We start from the raw sequence: 21,949 nt of genomic DNA on the forward strand, positions 1-21,949 counted from the left end.
GGGTCAGCAATTCCCTGCTTTACTCACAGATTCTAGTCTCTCCAGCCAAAGCGGTTCGGGCTCACAACAAGTCATACTGGTGAGCCATACGCCACATTCAGCATCTACAAACTCTGATGAAATAACATATCAGGTAGATGTAATTTATTTGTGTACTTTTATGTATAAAACCATGACTTTAGATATGAAAATGATCTGTTCGTTCCGAAGCAGAGTTTCATATAATTTTTTAACTTTATCTTAAAGTACCTTATTATGGAGGCTGTAGCTTTATAGTTAAGACTGTGTTGATTTTGCACTTAAAGCAGGGATTCAGGCTCTTTGTTAACTATGAAAAAATACCTGATATCTTCTGGATAAGTACAGCACTTTTTGAGTATAGAATAAATTTTATGAGAATTTCCAATTAAATCTATTAACTAGTTCAGGCTTTAAAATGGGTCCTTAAAGAAAGATGGCACTCCAAGCTCTTCCCCCCCTCCCAGTTCTTCCCCCTCCAACCTCCTCAGTAATTTTAATTACAGAATAATGCAGACGCTCCAGACTTTGCATGTAGTTGAAACTTGCTTAAATCTTGTGCATGGATTACATTTGAAGAATTTTTAAAAGATTAATAGCAAGTTTTCTATCAGTTCTGTATCAAATTACAATAAGGAGGGGGAAAAAGAAAAAATATAATATTTGAAAATGAATTTAATCGTATATGGAACCTCAACCATGAAAATACCTTACTCATAATAGTGTGATAATTGTATGGCATCAGTACAGGGCAAGTTAAGGTTTAGTATTTGTGCATTGCCGATTCATAACATTAAGTTTAATCTTAACTCTTAATTTCCTGGCTTTATAATGATCGGTTTGGGGAGAATTACAACATCCCTGTAACGTACTGACTATGAATAACTGTTTTGTATTCTCATCCATAACTTCCATGTTGTCATTGCTTTTGTCTTAGAATTCATATAGACTTAGATTTTTAATATTGCAGGTAACAAGAAACATAATTTATGCATGTAGTTTCTGCAGTTCCATGCATAATCACTGCTGCAAGGTGAATAAATTATGGTCTAAATTTGATTTTGAATATTTCTAGTGTCCAAAATTCTGTTTTAAAAATGTATGCTTTAAAAATACAAATATATATCTCCTTTTACTCTTCTTCTTTTCAAACTAATCCTAGCCTTTTCAATATATGCATGATTTCCGTCATCACAGTGTGTCAAATAACTTTCACTGCCCTTTTCTCTTACCATGTCTCTTCTGAGATGAGGTGACCAATATGAACACGCTAGTAAAAGTCACATTGTAACAGCAATTTGCCTGTTGTGTATAATACTTTTCCCTATTTCCCTTTTCATACAGGTTACAGTAGCATCATGTTTGTTTGTTTTTATTTAACCATTGCTGACATCTTGGTATTGCTGCCCACACTTCAATCTTTTTCTGTGAGGTTACAACTAATTTAGGACCCATTAGTGTATATTTGCAGTTTAAACTATTCTTTTCAATGTGCTTTACATTGCACTTGACTTAATAAACTTAATCTACCATTTCTGTTTTTTAGTTTAATTCTTATTGAAATTCTATAAATCTTCTTTAGCCAATGACTATCCTAAATAATTTCATATACATTAATATATTCTGTGTCATGTTTGAGTCAATTATCTCATTCTAGAAATTACTGATTTTTTAAATAAGTTCTTAAGCAGCCTCAAGTTATTTCCTTAAAAAAAATGTGGGGCAACATTTTTTAAAATGCCTAAGTAACTTTGGCACTTAAATCCAAATGAATTTTAATTGGACTTAGGCACTTCTAACCATTTCACTTGTAGGCTCCTAAGTGCCTAAATCCCTTTTGAAAATGGGCTTTCGACTTCTATGTCACTAAAACTTTTGAAAATTTTACTTGTGCTGAAGAAATAAAAGAAATGGAAAAGATCCTGTGACTTGCACAGTCTACAGGTTTATAGCATGTCGTGCCCTCATTTCCAAATCCTTTCAAAAATTGTGAATTTTGTTTGGTAAAAAGTGCGTCACTTTCTAACTCAGCTTTGTGGTCTTTGCTAAAGAAAGAATAGAAACAGACTACACCAGACCTTTATGCACCTTCACGCATCTGGTACACATGTATGCTCGGAATTGCCATTGAATATATACAAAATATCTAATCACCAGTGTTCTTTCTTTTCCAGAACATAAAGGCATGTATTGGTCAAAGTTAAAAATCCATTTCTATTACATAAATGCCTTTTTACTGAATTCTTCTAAGTGAGGCCTTACTCTCCTCCTCCTTATTTTGAAGTATGACAGGGTCATTCCCTCTTACTACCCTTATTGCTCATAGCCATTGAGTTGGTTAAGAGCTTTTTAGATTACCAGTTCAGATGCTTTATTAAAAGTACATTCTATCTAATAAAATACTGTGCTTCCATTTCTAGCTATGCTATACTTTAAGATGGAGGACTTTGGTTTTTTGTCTGTCCATTTTAATTATGTGCACTAACTACAGATACATTGAAATGAAGCTCCATCTGGTACAAGTATCTCTGGCTCATGATCTGTAAAACACACACATGCTAGCCCTATAACTTTTTTTAGTGGATCATATTGCACTTCAGAAAATGGTTACATCACAAATACAGTCACACTAAATATATTCTCACCCTTTCCTTTCAGTTCTTTCTACAAAGAGCATTAGTCTCTTGCAGAAACTCATGTATTAAATAGTGTGTGTGTTTGGGGGGGAAATCACTCTCACTAAATTAGTTATTTCTTGTATAAATCATGCAAGCCAGAGACCTTTGGGAAAAAATCTGTTAGGTAAAAATAGACAAATAGATGGATATTGTTATCAAATAGATGACACATTAATTTTCCTAATATTCATAATTATCAGTTTTTATTCTTCATTGATAAACCTGAATCTCCTTGGTTACTTTATAAAAGGCAACTAACTTTTTCTCCCTTGCAAACTGTCCTTGCCTGCTATACACTTAAGAAATCTTAAAAATCATCTTACCATTTGGGGAATAGACTACCTGCATTTAAGAAACTGGACAGAGAACACGCTTTTCATACTGTAGTTAGCTTTGGTGCAATCTTTTTTTTTTTTTTTTAAATAGAATAAAGTACTTACGCACTTGCTTAATTTTAAGCACTTGAGTAGTCCCACAGGTATTAGTGATACAACTTATGGGCTTAATGTTAAGCATGTGAGTAAATGTTTGCAAAATTGAGGGGTTATTGTCCAGAAAACATCACAGAAAATGTTTATTCTGATGCACATCATCTCCCCTTATATGTGAAAAATAGGGTTTGTGGCTTTGTCTAGATGAGGAAACTTCAGTGGTTGAGTTTAGGCCCCGATTATTTAAAATGTTTTAGCTAACCCAGACCTAATATCGACCTCTTCTTTAGTCTAGACATAGGTTAGCACCTTTTACTTTGGTTTAACAGATTCAGTTTCAATCTAGAATTTCTTCTACAGACTAAACAAACTGAGTCTGGCCTTTACATTTGGCCATCAAGGTTCTTTCAAAGCTCTAAAAACACTTATGTACTTGTTAGTAATAAAAGAACTACACTGAAATATTTTAAATTGATAAGGAAATTTGTATTGGGTATTGAATTTCTCACAGTTATAGTATGATTACAGTAGAAATGCTAATTGACTCTCCTTTGAGGTTACGCAAGGGAAGGATTACATGCAACGGTCTCCACTTAAATTATTAATTGCTTTAAAATAGCAGATCATTAAGAAGGGTGATCTAGGCTGTAGTATCCCAGATAACATAGAGGAAAGCTGTTGTTCAAAACCACCTACCCAATTCTGCTTTTGTGTTGTCTAGAACTATGGTACAATATTTGGACTCTGTTATGTCTCATACAATCTGGCCTTCCTCCCTCCCACTCTCATTGGACTTGCCATTGGTCCACTGGTATCACCTGGTGTCATTTACCCACATTTTTTCAAGTATCTATGCAGAAAAGTAAATTTTGTATAACTCTTCCATCAATCAATTATTGTGGAACTTCCCCTTGTGTGCAAAGATTGTAGGAAGATTGAATGCTTTGGCAGTAAACTTTTGGCTTAAGCCCAAAGTACTCTCCTTTCTGCTAGCTCTGCCTCCCATCAGTAGCTAGATACAGCAATTCAGGTTCTCCTGAAGCTTTCCTCTTTTAATTCCTCATAAAGTAGCAGGGACACTTCCCTTTGTTTATCCTTCTTGACTTTTCCCCCTCGTTTTGGGAAATAGCTTCCTCCATTTTCCTAAGCTTTCAGAAACCACTCAGTAAAAAATGCTGTTTAACAAGTAGGCTGTCCCCAACCATTACCGCTCTCAAGCAGTTGAGAAAGCATTGTTTTTAGACTAAAAGGTATGAAGGAGTACTATGCCATTTGGATTTCACCTCTTGTTCTGAGATGAATATAAAGCTTGGACTTGGGGCTAATGTCTTATTCATCCAAGAAGATGTTCTCTCCTTGCCTCGAGAAACATTTTTTTTTTTTAAAGTAACCAAAAAATGAGCATCAAGAGGCTGGACCACAGCCAAAAATAACTTTCAGTTTTGTGTCAGTGAGTAGTAGTGTTATTAATCCTCTTGTCATACACTTTTACAAAAAGAAGAGGAAAAAGTGAGAGTAATGCTTATCTTTCAGTTCTAGGCAGAAAAGACTGTTCCATTTCATTGTTAATTTGAAGAGATAATCAAATCTTACAGAAATCTGTATAGAGCAAAATAGTAAACTGCCAAATAAGGAGATATGGGTGAAAACTAGAATAGTTTACAGGTTGAGATCCTAATCTTCAAGGTTGTCAATGGCCTGGGCCCATCTACACCAGGTATCTGCTTTTCTCTCTCTCTCTGCCCAAGATCTTCCATTAAAATCTGTTTCACCGGGAACAATAGATTTGTACAGGGTTGGGGAAAGGTGTGTGTGGAAAAATCCAGAGTTAATAGACTACTGCTGCCATCTTTCCTATCTCTGAAGAGTTCAGGGGACAGGATTGAAGGACCTGAGGAGCATATCTCTACAGCTTCCTTATCCTCCTGAATGGTGTCATGCCATCTTTCAATGGTGAAAATTTTAGATACTAACAGTCTCTGAAGATGCCCTCTCAGCTGTGTCTTAATGAATTCATCATTTAGTGGGCTGCTCTTTGAGTGATTGAGCACTTCATTATCCCTTTGATCGTCTCATTCTCTGCATGATTCATGATGATTGATTCATCATTTGATCACTTGATTTTCCATATTTGTAACTGTTTCATTGCCCTCAATTTTCTTCATAATAAATTGTCACCTAATAATTTTTGCATGAATTCATTACCCCAATTGATTGATACAGTGAATTTCATTGCTCTAACTTTTCTGCAGTTCATATGTTTTTTTTTTTCCCCTCCACACACACATTTTTAATTGCTTCACTACTTATTTGATTTTTGACTTCTAGCAACCATGCTCATCATAGTTGTCCTCCATTACTTTGTTCCGGACACCCTCTTGTTCCGCCCTATCTTCCGTCTCACTACCCTACATCACAATTTCTCTTTCTATTCTTTTTTCTCCCTTCACTCATTGCCAGGTTCACCTCATAGCCTCCTTGGAGCTCCATGACATTCTACATCTCGCTGCTGCCATCATCCCATAATGCCACTCTTTTTGCATCGAGTAACATCTAACCCAACCTTGCCCCGTCTACATCGCCCTTTATTCCTCACCAATCACATCTTGCTCTGTCACCCTTCCTGTCCCTCAGGGTCCCATACGTTCCCAATTTCATTATTAAGACCACTATTTTTCTCTTCCTTTTTTCACTCCTCTACAAAAGAATACCACAGTCCTGTCCACTTCCTACTCCCCACATCCCTGACCATTGAAGTTGTGTTCTAATATGGAGATATCAATTCTCTCTCTCCACACTGTATATCCTACCCAAAGAACGATACAGAGGGTGTCAGATTCCTCCTCTTCCTGTAGACTCTCTCTCGATTCTCTCCCACTGCTCTTTCAAGTAGAATTCATCAGACTTCATTCTTCCTTCAGTTACTTATAGCTCTCGTCTGCTGCCCCAATCCTTCCCCAAATACCCCATTTGTTGATATCCCATTTCATCCATCACCTGACCCGATCACCTCTTTGCCTGTTGTGATCTTGAACTATGGATCAACTCTCCCACTTGCCAGAATGGCCACTCATTAGACTTCGTTTCACCAAAATCTACGTTATTTCTGACATTCTCTCTCTCTCTCAATTACTACCCCTGCACTCTTGATAAGTCTTACTTCTCACTATCTTCCCTAGTGAGAAATAGATTGGGGAAGGTTGGGGGAATAGGACAGCATGAGGAATGGAAAATCTCTTACCCGATATTTTTGATTAATGTCTCTTTCAATAAGGACTCTCCCAAGGCTAGCAGTTGACTATATCTTATTTTTTCCTACACTCTTTCAAGGATAGTTTGTGTACATACAGTAGTTCACAAAAAAGATGATTCACAATTAAATATTTAATCTGAGTTATTGTTTCTGGCTTTGAAAGTACTCTCCTGGTGGGACACCAAGTAGTTAGGGTATAAACCTGGACCTTTCGGGCACAATGCTTGAACTCCCTCTAGTCTCTGCACACCGAGAGGGAGTCCACAGTGATGGATTGATAGGGACATAAGTCAAAGGAAATTATCCTGTAAGACAATTTATATATTTTGGAAGGTTTTAGTGACAACTTAAGAAGCAGCAATTATCTACTTTGCCCTTTTTCTTTCCAGTACTGAAATATGTGATTTTAAAATCTCTTCTACCTATCTCTGAATTAGATCTCCATAGACTTGACTGCATGCACACCATGTACCCTCAATACCACAATCTATTGTCTGTTTATTTTCAGATATTGCATGTATCTAGTGAATCTTCCGTTTAAAAAAATTGCCAGAGGCATAGGAGGAATGACCAAACACAAATTTATATTTCCCCCTAATCTCGTTCTTTTCTTTTTATTGGTATTTGGTGCCCAGCTCATCTGATTCCTTTGAAAATACATTGATCAGACTAGAGTACATAACAAGAAAAATAATTCTGTTGGTTTTTGAGTGTCCTCCTCCAATTTTGAATGTATAATCATGTTTTATAAATTTTTACAGGTGGCTGAGGTTTCTTCTAACCTGACTAAGGGTAATCAAGAAAAAGAGGGCCGTGTACACCAATGTTTTGAATGTAGTCAGACCTTTTCTTCAGCCACGATGTTAATGCACCACAGTAAAGAGGTTCATGGCAAGGAGAGAATTCATGTGTGCCATGTTTGCAATAAAGCCTTCAAACGAGCAACACATCTCAAGGTACTTGGTAATAACTTAATTCCCGGTTAATATGTTCACTCATTCTTTTGCTCTAGATTTTTAGTCATGTAAATGAATTAAAGATACTTGTCATATGCTTAATCTTTCCTTTTTGGTATTAGGGTGCAAGACATGCATCACATAAGCTTTTCTGTGCAAAAATCTCTCTCTCTCTGTAGCAATAGATATATCTTTTTGTACTGCAGATCTCTACTGAAATACTTAAAAAGACACTACTCTGGCATGTAAATAATAGTGCCTCTAGAATTATTAAAAATACCAAAACAAATATATTTGTGGGGAATTATATTGTTTTGCATTTTCAAAGAGACTATTAATTCAATATTTCAGTTTTCTAATGGTGTTTAACTCTGTAGGTGAAATGTACTGAAACAGAAATTAACTTTAATTCTGCAAATCTAATTCAGACCATCTCCATTAGTCCTGACTTCTGGGTGTCTCCTCTCTTTGCAGAATATGGAGACCGGTGAGGCTTGTGGCTTAGTACCCAGGTCCATTTGACTTCCAGTTGTTCTGCCTTCTGCATCAGGGCAGATAGCAAGTATGAAGGCTCCTGCTTTCCAAAGTGTTTTTTTTTTTTTTTTTAACTTCCTTATTTTGTTACTATCGTCTTAGTGTTTTTTCAGAATTTCTGGAAAGAGTGAGCAGTCTCATAGTATTTGGGCTTTACAAGAAGGAGTAAACATTATTTTACTTTGGAGTTTTCTAATTATTGTTCTCATAGTGCTCTTTTGTCACTCCCTTTCGCTGCTGCATGTGGCTAGGTAACAAATACTCTCCTAAAAGGCAAAAATTTATCTCTGAAGCTCCCCTTCTTTCCTCGGCAAAGAGTGAGCTCTGCCAGACTTATTCTCGGTCCACAGATGACTTTCATAAAACCATGGCATATAAAGAATGTTCCAGAAAAATTCTAGCACAGCAAGAATTTTTCAGCCGTAAGCATGGAGCATTCATTACAGGTATCAGGAAGGCTATATCTACAAAATTGCTGCACTTCTGATGTAGATGATCTTTTTACACTTCAGACTGAGGTAAATACCAATACTTCCACTTCTATAAGAACAGCTCTTCTTTAAGATAACTTTATCAAAACTCATGCAGTCCCTACTTTAGTACTAAAGAGGGTTCTCTCCAGCCTGGGGAAACAGGCAGACATGCTGTCAAACATGCAAAAATTGTCAGACAATCATATTTAAATAGATTTTTTCCTCGGAGGTAGATGCGGAAGAGAAACTGGCTTTTTACTAGCTTAACTTTTTTTTTTTAAAGGCACTCCATTCTTAAACACAAGGCATGGACCTTCACAAAAAGCTGAGCAATGTCAAAAGGAAGAAACCTTGAAATAAAAATTTAAGATTGCACTACTTGTCAGGCTTATTTCTAGAAAAAACAGCTCTTTTTGCATCAAACTTGAAAAGAAGGTACCAGACACGCAGGAAAGACTATTAACCCCTGCCTATTTTGTTACCCTGTGCAGTAATGCAGGGTATTCAGCCAGGTAAAGGGAAGCAAACCTGCTATGTCAAAATTATCTGGAGAATATAATTAGGTGACACTGTCTCACTTAAAACCAAGAGAATTTGTAAACACCTAATGAGATTTTATAAAATTTTATTGGTCTGAAGGGGAATCTGACCCTGACCTCAAAGGCAGATGCAGAGATGGCTTCTTTGAAAGCTCACTTTGCCACAGAGTTTTGAATCTGTCACTGTCTTGATGCAAGCAGCTGTGACACACCATTTGACCTGCTAGACCTGGCATAGGCAACCTATGGCACGCATGCCGAAGGCGGCACGTGAGCTAATTTTCAGTGACACTCACACTGCCCGGGTCCTGGCCACTGGTCCGGGGGGGCTCTGCATTTTAATTGAATTTTAAATGAAGTTTCTTAAACATTTTAAAAACCTTATTTACTTTACATACAACAATAGTTTAGTTATATATTATAGACTTATAGAAAGAGACCTTCTAAAAAACATTAAAATGTATTATTGGCACGCGAAACCTTAAATTAGAGTGAATAAATGAAGACTCGGCACACCACTTCTGAAAGGTTGCCGACTTCTGTGCTAGAGCAACCCTATGCAGATCCCTTAACCAGGTAAAGTTTCTTCATAATGAGAGATTACAGTAACCACATCCTTCATAGAACACACCTGAATACAGTTTCCTGTGAGGCTGTGGCCTCTAACTCCCTCAGTTGCTAGGATGCAAATACGACTCAGACACTGGACAGCAAATAACTACTTAAAGCAGGTCCTGTGTTTTCTGATGAAAGGATACTTGAAGTCCATGTATGAAAATAGCAGAGAATATAGAAAAATACAAACATTCCCTGTCAAATTCTTCTAAGAACCATAGGGAAAGAGTTGAGTCCCAGCTACTGGAAGTAGTTCTTTAGCCCTGTTCTCAGCAACCTATTCCAAAAGAAATATGGTAACCAATAGAAAGATGGTCCTGGAACAGAAACACTGGAGGTCCTTCTCATCTGGTGACTGGCAAAAAAAGAACTGCATGTCAGTAAAAGTCCTGGGAAGCAGTCTTCTTTTGCTTCCAATCCAGTTTGACAGCCTCAACAAACAAGACAAATCCTGTGCTGCAGTGAGGGTTCACTCATCGATTAGTTTAAACTTCAATCGCTTTTTTTCATAATCATTCCCTCTCTCAATGCCGGTAAACATCAAACTATCCAAAAAAAAAAAGCTGTATTTTCTCTGTCTTGGGGCCAAAAGAACTGTCCCATTACCAGAAAGATTCTACCATGACTACCATGGTAAAAAACAGATCCCAAAATGAGGGCGTTACTAGACCACAAACATCACAACAAATAAGAAAAAATCCAGATTCAGAATGGAAATGTTAACAGTTGCATTCTGTTCAGGAGACTATTTCCCCATGTAAGAGCCGGTAAAAATATACCTGCAAGTTTGGAGGTTGCCATTGCAGGTTTTTCTATTTACATATAGATAAGACACCACTTCCAGTTTAGAACACTTCCATTTCACCTGTTAACTCCAAGGATTTTCACAAAGCCAATAGGGAGGTGGTCATCAGGCACCCATCTGTTAGCTATTTCTGGACAACATACTGATAAGAGTCAGATCTCAAAGATAGCAACACGGAGAGCCCAGATAGTTCTCTAAGAACATGGTTACATCATGAACCTGAAGTATACTGAATCGAATTCCAGAGAATATACTACCTAGGAAAGAGATACCCTCTATGTGTCTGGGACATAATTGTTCTAACCCAGGAATTAAATTCCAAGATAAAACCTTGTAGATTCAAAGACATCCAGTCCCAGCAATCCAGGATACATTGTCTATTACCGCTGGTGTCATGTATTTGGATCCTGCCTGGGCAAGGCTGTATTTAAGACCACTCCAAGCATTTGACCTCAGTGTAAAACAGTGAGGAACAGTAGTCATTAAATTAGTTGCCTCCATTTGGTGGAAGAAATGAAGAATGCACATAGTCGCCTCATGCAAGGTCATATTGCAAGGTGATCAAAGCCAATGTTAGCCTATATGTTTATGGAGCCTATGTCCAACAATTTTCAATCCAGGGATATTGGCCAGAACGGGAAAAAAAACTAAGCATGACTTTGTGTTCAAATGTTTGGAATTAAAAACAGAAAAACTAAGAGGTGGGGGACATCTAATCAATCAGGCAACACCACAATAGCAAATATACATAGCCAGGGAAAAGCAAGGAGTTAGCCTCTGAAAATGAAACACTAGAAACAATTCAGCAGATACAATACAATAGATTTTCATAAGATTCCTGCACATCAAAAGGTTACCTGGTTTGCTGCTGGAGGGGAGAGACCTCAGAATGGGCCCCGAACAAAATAGTATTCCAAATAAAAACCAAAAAAATTTTGGGGATACCACAAGTGGATTTATTCACCCATGGAAGTACAGCCAACTCATACTTTTTTGAGCGAGACATCTCAGAAGTGTGGGGACAGATGCCTAGCTCTGCAAGGGGCCCAGACCATCTTGGTACAAAGGCTTACAAGGGAGAATATAAGAAAATCTTAGATCACCTCTAAGCAACTAATTCTTTTAAGAGATCACCTCCAATTCTGTTAGGTAAATATCAGCATCTTGAGTGTAGAAATTCCCTGCTACACCAGAAGAGCCTTGAAATGCCTGTTTTTGTCAGGGAGGCTAACCCATTATGATAAAATACTTGAGATTATTTATATTTATGACACAGATATTTTTCTGATTATATTTTTGTAATAGTAATCAGGGGGTAGCCGTGTTAGTCTGTATCTACAAAAACAACAAGGAGTCTGGTGGCACCTTAAAGACTAACAGATTTATTTGGGCACAAGCTTTCGTGGGTAAAAATCTCACTTCTTCAGATGCATAGAGTGAAAGTTACAGATGCAGGTATTATATACTGATGCCTGCATCTGTAACTTTCACTCTATGTATCTGAAGAAGTGAGATTTTTACCCACAAAAGCTTATGCCCAAATAAATCGGTTAGTCTTTAAGGTGCCACCAGACTCCTTGTTATCTTTGTAATAGTCATTCTTATTCTTACTGCTCACTACTCAGAAGTCACAGAGTTGGGACTAATTAAGATGTGATGGGCTGGACATTTAAAATGTTTTGTGTAATTTTTTTTTTCTGCTAAACAGCATCTTCACTAGTCCATCCTGCCCAATTGACTAAGGTTTAGCCCAGTTATATAGCTGTTTTAATCAAGGAATGTTAATTTCATAGATTTGTAAATTCCAAGGCCAAAAAGTACTATTGTTATCATCTAGTCTGACCTGCACCATAACATAGGCCCAAACATCCTCCAGATAATCTCCAAGGCATATATTTTAGAAAAACATCCAATCTTGATTTTAAAAGTGTTAGTAAACTGCTCCAATGATTACTCTCACTGTTAAAAATGTATGCTTTATTTACAGTCTGAATTTGTCTAGCTTCAACTTCCAGCCATTGGATTGTGTTATACTTTTGTCTGCCAGACTGTGAAGATACCATTATTAAATATTTTTTCTCCATTTAGGTACATATAGACTGTAATCAAGTCACTCCTTAATCTTCTGTTTGATTAAGCTCCTTGAGTCTGTCATTCATTATAAGGCATGTTTTCTAAACCTCTAATCATTTTTGTGGCTCTTCTCTGAACCTCTCCATTTTGCCAACATCCTTCTTCCCATTTTAGCAAGTTATGATTCAAGTTTAATGTTTTGGAAGCATTCATCTGGTGGCCGAATGGAATGGACATGGCAAAATAGATGTAGTTGTTAAGCAACAAGTTTCAGCTGTCTCTAAATTCTGCAGAAGACCTAATAATTCTCCAGAAGTTCTGAAGATGCTATTTAACAGAGACAAAATTATCAAATATGAATTTTTTTTCTTTATAGCAGGAGCTTAAGCATTGCATGGGTAGAGTTAGTTGTTGTCATATTTAGTGGATTATGTAATTTGTGGAACCAGAGCTTCCAGGTGTGCAAAATGATCAATCATCCCTGATGTTTCGTTATTCCTGATGTTATTTAATGTGCATATACAGCATCAGGGAAGAATTAAAAGGATGAGTCACGCGGGATCAAATACGTAAAAAATGAATAGTTGAAAATTGTGTCCTATAAAGTTTTGTTTGCTTATATCTGTGGGCAGAATTTGACATTATATCGAATACTACAAGAATCCCAGAAGCTGCTTCTGTTAGAAACCCTTTTTGTGGGCTCTAGATGTAAACAGTGAGGAGGAAAGCGATTTGGTTAAAGAAAACATAGAAACAATTTCAAGGAATAGTATCGCACAAATGGATGGCTTTATTTTACTTCAGCTGTCTAATATGTACAAGATTACCCCATATGTTCAGTGATCAGTTAACACACAAAGCAATAAAAAATTCCACCATTTGCAGTGTATTTCAGAAACACCTATTATAAACACCATTAATAACTACAGTGAACCAAATGTTGAAGGCTAAATCTCATTTGCTCAAAAATATGCCTTCTGGGTGTGGGAAAGGACTTCTCAAATGCCAGATGAATGTTTAGCCTGTTAAGTGTGATAACAAAAGTATATAAACTACATGGAATGACAAAGAAAATCTTCTTGCATCACTCAACCATTACTCAGATTTCATTTAGAAAATGACCTCTGCCATTTTAAAAGAACAGAATATCAGCTTCTATCTTCCTCACTCTTATTTCTGTTGATGACTAAAGTCCTTTGCTATTGGTCCAAAAATATAAATAAACATGTTTGTTAAAAAATGAATTTATAAAGCCATTTCCTCTTCCATATTTTGATTAGGAGCACATGCAAACCCATCAGGCTGGACCTTCACTAAGTTCCCAGAAGCCACGAGTGTTTAAATGTGATACTTGTGAAAAGGCTTTTGCTAAGCCAAGTCAGCTGGAGAGGCATAGCCGCATCCACACAGGTAATATCTACATTGTTGCCTGCTCTTGGGATTTTATTATGGATCTTCTGATATTTGATGTTTTACTTAAAGCTGCTCCTGGATTCATATGGATATATAAGAATATCAGTTTTCATAAATAATAATAAAAAAGCTTCTAGGTCTCAGGATTGTTGGAAAAAAGCTAGAGCCCTTAATATCTGAAAACAGCAAAAAGCAAAGAAAAACAACAACCAGTGGTGGTGCACACACAAAGTAGGCATTGTCTGCCTACATGAATTCAGTCCTATGAATCATACTCCATTGTCATTCAAAGATTACTTGTTTCCTCAAACTTAATACTAGTGTCTTACTCTGTGATGGATTGTTTTCCAAGATGTAGAGGCAGTAAGTACATGATTTCTATTATATAGCTTGTACTATATTTTCCAAGAAAATACTTACACTAATTATTTTAATTCAGTGATGTCCAACCTGTGACTCAGGTTGTCTGTTGCCTTTCCTGTACACAGCTAGATACCCAGGGCAGCCAAGGAGAAGGGAAAAAGGGGGAGAAGCTGAGAACCAACCTCTAGTTATAGTTCCCCGATTCTCTGTCTCTCATTTGCATTAGGTGATCAAGTGGCAGTAGTTCCCTAGAGATGATGGCACCACCTGAGGGATAGCCAGAGTGCAGGCTTCAGCCATCTTCTCCTTGCCCTCTACAGGCTCCTCTGCTGCAGGGAGAGAGGTATAGGAGATAGTCCCTAGAAAGCACAGAGCTTTCTCATAGTGGAAGGATCCCAACATGGGATTTTTAAATTATTTCCCCCCCTCCTTTGTGGTGCCTGAGTATTGGTAAGGGAGTGGAACAATTCTCTGCCCCTCAGTAGTTTGTGTCTCTTAACCTTTTTAAAATAATGTTTGATCCTCAAGCTGAAAAGGTTGGGCACTGCTGTCTTTAATAAATGTTGTGTAAAATTGTCTAATTTACATAGAATCATAGGACTGGAAGGGACCTCGAGAGGTCATCTAATCCAATCTCCTGCCCTCATGGCAGGACTAAGTATTATCTAGACCAGTGGTTCCCAAACTTTAACAACCTGTGAACCCCTTTCACTAAAATGTCGAGACTCGCGAACCCCCTCCTAAAAATGAATATTTCCAGGGATTTTCTTTACCTTTACCTGAGTATAAATTATAAAAACAGTGATCTTGGAAGTATAAAATTTGTTTTTATGACATGCTTATTACCACTATTATTAATTATTATTTATAATTACATTATTTTTATTACATTATGAAAATGGCAACACTCTTCCAAGATCTCACTTCCGTAGCTTCTATCACTTTGAATAAGCGTGTTATAAGACAAGGCTCCTATGTTTCATCAAGGAGTATCAGATTTGAAACAGCATGAAGGTATTTAAGAAGCCAACTCAAAGAGTTCCTCCTACATATGCATTCAGGTCTTGAGCAATCCAGGCAAACAACACACGTTACAACAAAGCTTAAACTTGCTCTTCATAATAATTTTAAAAACAATACTACTTGCCTATTTAATTTTAAAAACAGCAAAAAATATCCACCTCCCTTTCCATTTCTTATAAGGAGTCTTGAAGTTCCAGGCTGCTGGCTCCGTGCTGTCTGGGGTTCCTAGGGACAGCTCTGTCCGCCATTAGGGAATGTTTTCCTGAGAACCCCCTGTAACATTTCGTGAACCCCCAGGGGTTCATGAACCCCAGTTTGGGAACCACTGATCTAGACCATCCCTGACTGGTGTTTGTCTAACTTCTTAAAAATCTCCAATGATGGAGATTACACAACCTCCCTAGGCAATTTATTCCAGTGCTTAACCATCCTGACAGTTAGGAAGTTTTTCCGAATGTCCAACCTAAATCTCCCTTGCTGCAATTTAAGCCCATTACTTCTGCTACATGGTGTATCTAAAACTGCATCTTGAAAGTAGGATCCTGAAATGGCCTGTATGGAAGCTAGTCTTCAGTAGCTGCTATGTTCTGTGAATAGGAAGATAGGGAAAAAGATCTGAGTGAAAAGAAGTACAGGCAGTGTGCTCCCAACACAGAACTAGCAAGTAACAGAGGAGCAGAGATTGTATTGATAAGAGGAAATATAGTCATTAGGGCTGTCAGTTAACTAGTGTTAACTCATTAATTTTTTTAACACGTGTTAATCGCAGACCCTCTGGGCGGGAGGGCAGCATGAGTTGCTCTGGAGAGCCTGTTCAGGCGCAGTAACGCAAGCTGCCACCAGAGGGCAGGAAGAGAAGAGGCTAGAGAAAGAAGTGGTTCTCATCCCAGCTCCAGCAGCAAAGTAGAGATCCACACACACACACACACACACACACCTCTCCCTCCCTCCCTCCCAGGGTGACCATATTTTTTAAGATAAAACAGGATGGCCAGGGCTCTCCCTTGTAAGGTGAACAGATGAGAGGAAGAAAATATCGGGACACATGGGGACGGCGGGGGGTCATCGGTGGAGCAAAAAAAAGGGGGGGAGGGGAGTGCTGCCAGTGGAGCCAAAAAAAAAATAAAAGTGGGGGGAGAGCTGCCACCTCTCTCCCCTCTTCCCCCCCCCCGAGATCCATGCCTTTCCTGGTTGAGGCTGATCTCTCCCCCACAAGCTCCGCACCTCCCCCAGCTGAGGCTGATCCCCACCCCTGACCTCTGCGTCTCCCCTGTCTGAGACGGATGCCCTTTCTCCCGAGCTCTGTGTCTTCCCTGTATGAGGCTGATGTCTCTTTCTCTCCCCACCCCCCAAGCTCTGCGCCACCCAGAGTTCAGCTCTGAAGCCATCACTGCCTGCCAGCAGCAGATTTCTCCACTTTCCTGCTAGCAGGCAGTGCTGCCTTCAGCTGATCACCAGGGAGCAGCTGCCACCCTCGGCTATGCCTTGCATCCAGGACAAATGCCCAATTTTGGTGAAAAACTAGGGATGGCTGGGACAGAGCTGAAAAGGGGGCCTGTCCTGGCCAAAACAGGACGTATTGTCACCCTGGCCAGCCTGTACCCTATTGTTCCTGGCTGGTCCCTCACTCACGGGACCACCCCCCCTGCGTTGTGCCCCATTGCCCTAGTTGGCCGTTCGCTCTGGGGGTACCCCATAGAGAACATGGGCCTGGCAAGCTCAGCCTCCCTGCACCAGCCTCTCCTCCCCTGCAGTATGATGAGTCCCTGAGGTAAAATCCACCCTCCCTTGCAAACAAGGGCTCACTCAGCTGAAGGGAGCCCATCTAGCTCAGTAAAAGGAGTCGAGTCCTGCAAGCCCAGTACCAGAAATCACCCTTCCAGAAGTAGCACAAGACATCTTCCTCACCCTCCTCCTGCACAAATTATTGGTTGCTCCTCCCCATTGTCACCCCGTCTTCCCGGGCCCTCCTCCTGCACAAGTCATTGCTTACTTCCCTCCTCCCCCCATCACTGAGTGCTCGTTTATCTGAGTGATTGGTTGACCAGGAAGTAGGACTAGAGCCTACAAGTCCACTCAAATTTTTACATTTTTTCATTGTGAAGTGTAGTTATTCTTTTTTACATAATTTTACATTTGTAATTTCAACTTTCATGATAAAGAGATTGCACTACAGTACTTCAATGAGGTGATCTGAAGTTTATTTAAAATGCAAATGTTTGTAATAAAAAATAAATATGAAGTGAGCACTGCACACTTTGTATTCTGTTGTAATTGAAATCAATATATTTGAAAATGTATAAAACATCCAAAAATATTTAAATAAATGGTATTATATTATTGTTTAAAAGTGCGATTAATTGCGATTAATTTTTTTAATCACGTGATTAATTGCGATTAATTTTCTTAATCACTTGACAGCCCTAATAGTCATACATTAATTTTTGAAATAGCAAAGGGAATACAGAAAATAAGTGACCAACTACATTTATTTTGTATAAATGTTCTCTTCAAGTTTCTTTATAAATTCAGATGCTTAGATTATAGTTCCAAGATCTGGAAACAAAGATATGCTTCTGTGACATCAGGCTTTCGGGTATATTCATGAACATAATGGCCATACTGTGTCAGACCATGGTCCATGTATCCTGTCTTCCAATAGCGAATAGTGCCAGATGCTTCAGAGAGAATGGACAGGGCGGTTATAGAGTGATCAATCCCCTGTTGTCCATTCCCAGGTTCTGGCAGTCAGAGTTTAGGGACACACCTGGAGCATGGGTTATGTCCCTAACCATCTTGGCTAATATCTTCCATGAATTTATCTAATGCCTGTTTGAACTCAGTTATACTTTTGGCCTTCACAACATCCCCTGGCAATGAGTTCCACAGGCTGACTATGCATTGTCTGAAGTACTTCCTTATGTTATTTCATTGAGTGTACCCCATTGATTCTTGTGTTATGTGAAGGGGTAAATAACATTTCCCTATTCACTTTCTCCACACATACATTATTTAAAGATCTCTATCGTATTCCCCCTTAGTCATTTCTCTCCTGAGCCGAACCATCTTAATCTTTTTCATCTCTCCTCATATGGAAACTGTTCCATACCCCTAACCATTTTTGTTGCCCTTCTGTATAATTTTTCCAGTTCTAATGTATTGTTTTTGAGATGTATCCCTTTCCCTAACGGTTCCTGATATTTTATTAGCTTATTTTGTCTGCCGCTGCACATAGAGCAGATGTTCTTAGAGAAGTAGTTATGATGACTGGTGTCTTTCTTGAGTGGTAACAGCTAATTTAGACCCCATCATCTTGAATGTATAGTAGGGATTATTTCCGTGTGCATTACTTTGCATTTGTCAAAATTGAATTTCATCTGACATTTTGTTGCCTAGTCATCCAGTTTAGTGAGATCTCTTTGTAACTCTTCACAGTCAGCTTTGGACTTAACTGTCTTGAGTAATTTTGTATCATCAGCTAACTTAGCCACTTCACTTTTTACTTCCTTTTCCAAATCATTTATGAATATGTTGAACAGCACAAGTCCCAGTACAGATCCTTGAGGGACCCTGCTACTCTACTACTTTCCATTGTGAAAACTGACTCTTTATTCCTACTCTTGCTTTCTGTCTTTTAACCAGTTACTGATCCTTGAAAGGACCTTCCCTCTTATCCCATGACTGCTTACTTTGCTTAAGAGCCTTTGGTGAGGGATCTTGGTAAAGGCTTTCCAAAAATCAAGATACACTATGCCAACTGGATCACCCTTGTCCACGTGCTTGTTGACACCCTCAAAGAATTCTAATAGATTGGTGAGACATGATTTCCCTTTACAAAAGCCACGTTGACTCGTCCTCAGTATACTGTGTTCATGTATGTGTCTGATTATTCTGTTCTTTACTATAATTTCAACCAGTTTGACTGGTACTGAAGTTAGGCTCACCGGCCTTTATTTGCTAAAATTGTCTCTGGAGCTTTTTTTTTTTTTTTTTTTTTTTTTTACATTGGCATTATCTGAGTAATCCTCCAGTCATCTGGTATAGAGGCTGATTTAATCAATAGGTTATGTTCCACAGTGAGTTCTTCAGTATCATATCTGAGTTCCTTCAAAACTCTTGGGGGAATACCATCCGGTTCTAGTGATTTATTACTGTTTAATTTATCAATTTGTTCCAAAATATACTCTACTGAAACCTCAGTGTGCAGCAGTTACTCAGATTTTTCGTCTAGAAAGAGTGGCTCAGGTTGGGAATCTCCCTCCCATTCGCTGCAATGAAGACTGAAGGAAAGAATTCATTTAGCTTCTCCACAATGGCCTCATCTTTCTTGAGTGCTCCTTTAGTACCATGATTGTCCAGTGGCCCCACTCTTTGTGGCAGGCTTCCGACATCTGATGTAATTTAAAAAATTGCTGTTTTGCTATTTGCTCTTGAAATTCTTTTTTGATCTGCCTAATTATTTTACACTTGACCTTCTGGACTTTATGCTCCTTTCTATTTTCCTCTGTAGGATTTGACTTAAATTTTTTTAAAGGATGCCTTTTTGCTTCTAGCTGCCTCTTTTACTCTGCTGTTTAACCATGTTGGTATTATTTTGGTCCTCTTACTGTTTTTGTTTTTTATTTGGGGTATACATTTAGTTTACTCTTTATTTATGGTCCTTTTTTCCATGCAGCTTGCAGGCATTGAACTCTTCTGACTGTTCCTTTTAATTTCCATTTAACTGACTCCCTCATTTTTTGTATAGTTCCCCCTTTTTGAAGTTAAATTCTACTATGGTGGGTTCTTTTGTTGTTCTTCCCCCCCTTCTGCCCTCCGATTGTTAAATTAAATTACATGGTGGTTGCTATCACCAAGTGGTTCAGCTATATTCAAAATCAAAAATATCAAAAATTGTCTCTCCTTTTGTGGGTTCCAGGACTAGCTGCTCCAAGAAGCAGTCATTAATGGTGTCTAGAAATTTTATCTCTGCATCCTGTCCTGTGGTGAGACAAACTCAGTAAGCATAGGGTTAGTTGAAATCCCCCTTATTATTGGGTTTTCTGTTTTTGTAGTCTCTCTAATCTCCTTGACCAGGATGGTGAGTGACTGAAACGCTCAAGTGGTCGGTAGTATATTTCTACTGCTATACTCCTTCTAATTGATTTAGTTTTAGTTACAGTACCTAAATTAGAACATTTTACACAAAACCAATTAATAAAAACCTTGAATCATGCTTTGTGGACTTATTCCCTCCTTCAGTCCCTTTTGAGTACGTTTCATTCTTCTTTTGAGTGACATGGACTGGAATTGTCTCAGATAAGTGAATTTTGGAAATGAATGAAGTTCTTCTTCGAGTGATTGCTCATGTGTATTCCACAATAGGTGTGCGTGCTTGCTACGTGCACTAGTGCCGGAAGTTTTTCCTTTAGCAGTACCCGTACTGGGGGGGGTACCGCAGCGACCCCTGGAGTGGCGCCTGTATATCGTGCTATAAGGGGAGCAACAGGCTCCCACCACCCTCAGTTCCTTCTTGCCGCCAGTGAAGGTAGTTGGAACTTTGTTCTCCAGTTCTGCTGCAGCCCTTCTTTTCGACCTTAGTGGTACCATTCATGGATCGTTCTTCAGTTGTTAGTGGGCTCCGGGCATGCCCCTGGCTTCAAGTCATGCGACTCTTGTCGCCGTTCTATGCCCAGGAGTGACCCTCACTCTGAGTGTCTTCACTTCCTGGGTGAGACTCACATTAGTGACCGTTGCAAGATCTGCAGGTCGTTCAAGTCAAGGACCAAGAAGGAGAGAGACTTTAGGCTAGGTCTACATTGGGGGCGGGGGGCGATTTAAGATATGCAAATTCAGCTATGCAAATAGCATAGCTGAATTCGACGTATCGGAGCCGACTTACCCTGCTGTGAGGACGGCGGCAAATCGACCGCCACAGCTCCCCTGTTGACGGCGCTTACTCCTCCCTGGGCTGGTGGAGTACACGCATCGATTTGGGGATCGATTGTCGCATACCGACGAGACGAGATAATTCAATCCCCGAGAGATTGATTTCTACCCATCGATCCAGGCAGGTAGTGAAGACAAGCCCTTAGACTTAGAGCTCTCCTGATGGAGTCGGCACTGGCCCCAACGCCGGTACGCAGATTGGACTTGGCGCCGGCCGCCGCAGGCTGCGAAGGACATTATGTTCCTGCCTGTCCCGAGCGCGCAACGGGGTATGGGCCCCAGGTCTCGAGGCAAGTCTTCATTGGGTGCCCACCAGACCTCTCCAGCCAGCCGCAGTTCCCGGTCTGAGGATCGCTCCCCGCACTGCTCGGCTCACAGCGGCCGCTTGTCTGGCAGCTCCCGCCCACCATCGACGTCATCCGGGCCGCCGTCGGGACGGGAGTCGCGGAGACCCTCTACGCTGCCTGCCAGCGAGCATAGGCACTGAGAGAGGCACTGGGAATGCTCACCTGCGAGGCCTGGGTACCGAATCCACTCTCGACTGGACAGACATCGTTGTTCCCGTTCCAGCTCCCGCTTGACTAGACATCACGCCCTAGACTCCCGCCAGGGCACCTCAGCGTCAAGGCACTGGGCCTTGCATCGCTGTCACAGGTACCGAAGCAGTTAGTCGGGTGGGTACCGGTCCTCGAGGTCCAGGTCCCGAGGAAGACGACGTCACAGGCACTGTTCCTACCGCTCCTGGGGCACCAAACGTTCTTCAGCACCCATCCTCGGTCCGCGCCATTCAGCCGGGACACATACTGCCATCAGGCACTCAGCCGGGCCAATGGCAGAGGACCCCGTG

The 21,949-nt window shown here is 39.6% G+C and overlaps 1 protein-coding gene across 3 annotated transcripts in view; it reads left to right on the plus strand.

Annotated features, from left to right (window-relative positions):
• The window catches only part of ZNF236 (zinc finger protein 236), a 191,491-nt gene that overhangs the window by 152,396 nt on the left and 17,146 nt on the right, over window positions 1-21,949 (plus strand). For all 3 annotated transcript variants that reach the window (XM_054020455.1, XM_054020456.1, XM_054020457.1), the window contains exons 29-31: window positions 2-133; window positions 7,142-7,336; window positions 13,656-13,785. In XM_054020455.1, the coding sequence (XP_053876430.1) occupies window positions 2-133; window positions 7,142-7,336; window positions 13,656-13,785 (457 nt within the window). The remainder of the gene's footprint in view (window position 1; window positions 134-7,141; window positions 7,337-13,655; window positions 13,786-21,949) is intronic.

Source organism: Malaclemys terrapin, chromosome 2 (genome assembly GCF_027887155.1).
Source record: "Malaclemys terrapin pileata isolate rMalTer1 chromosome 2, rMalTer1.hap1, whole genome shotgun sequence".
NCBI lineage: Eukaryota > Metazoa > Chordata > Testudines > Emydidae > Malaclemys > Malaclemys terrapin.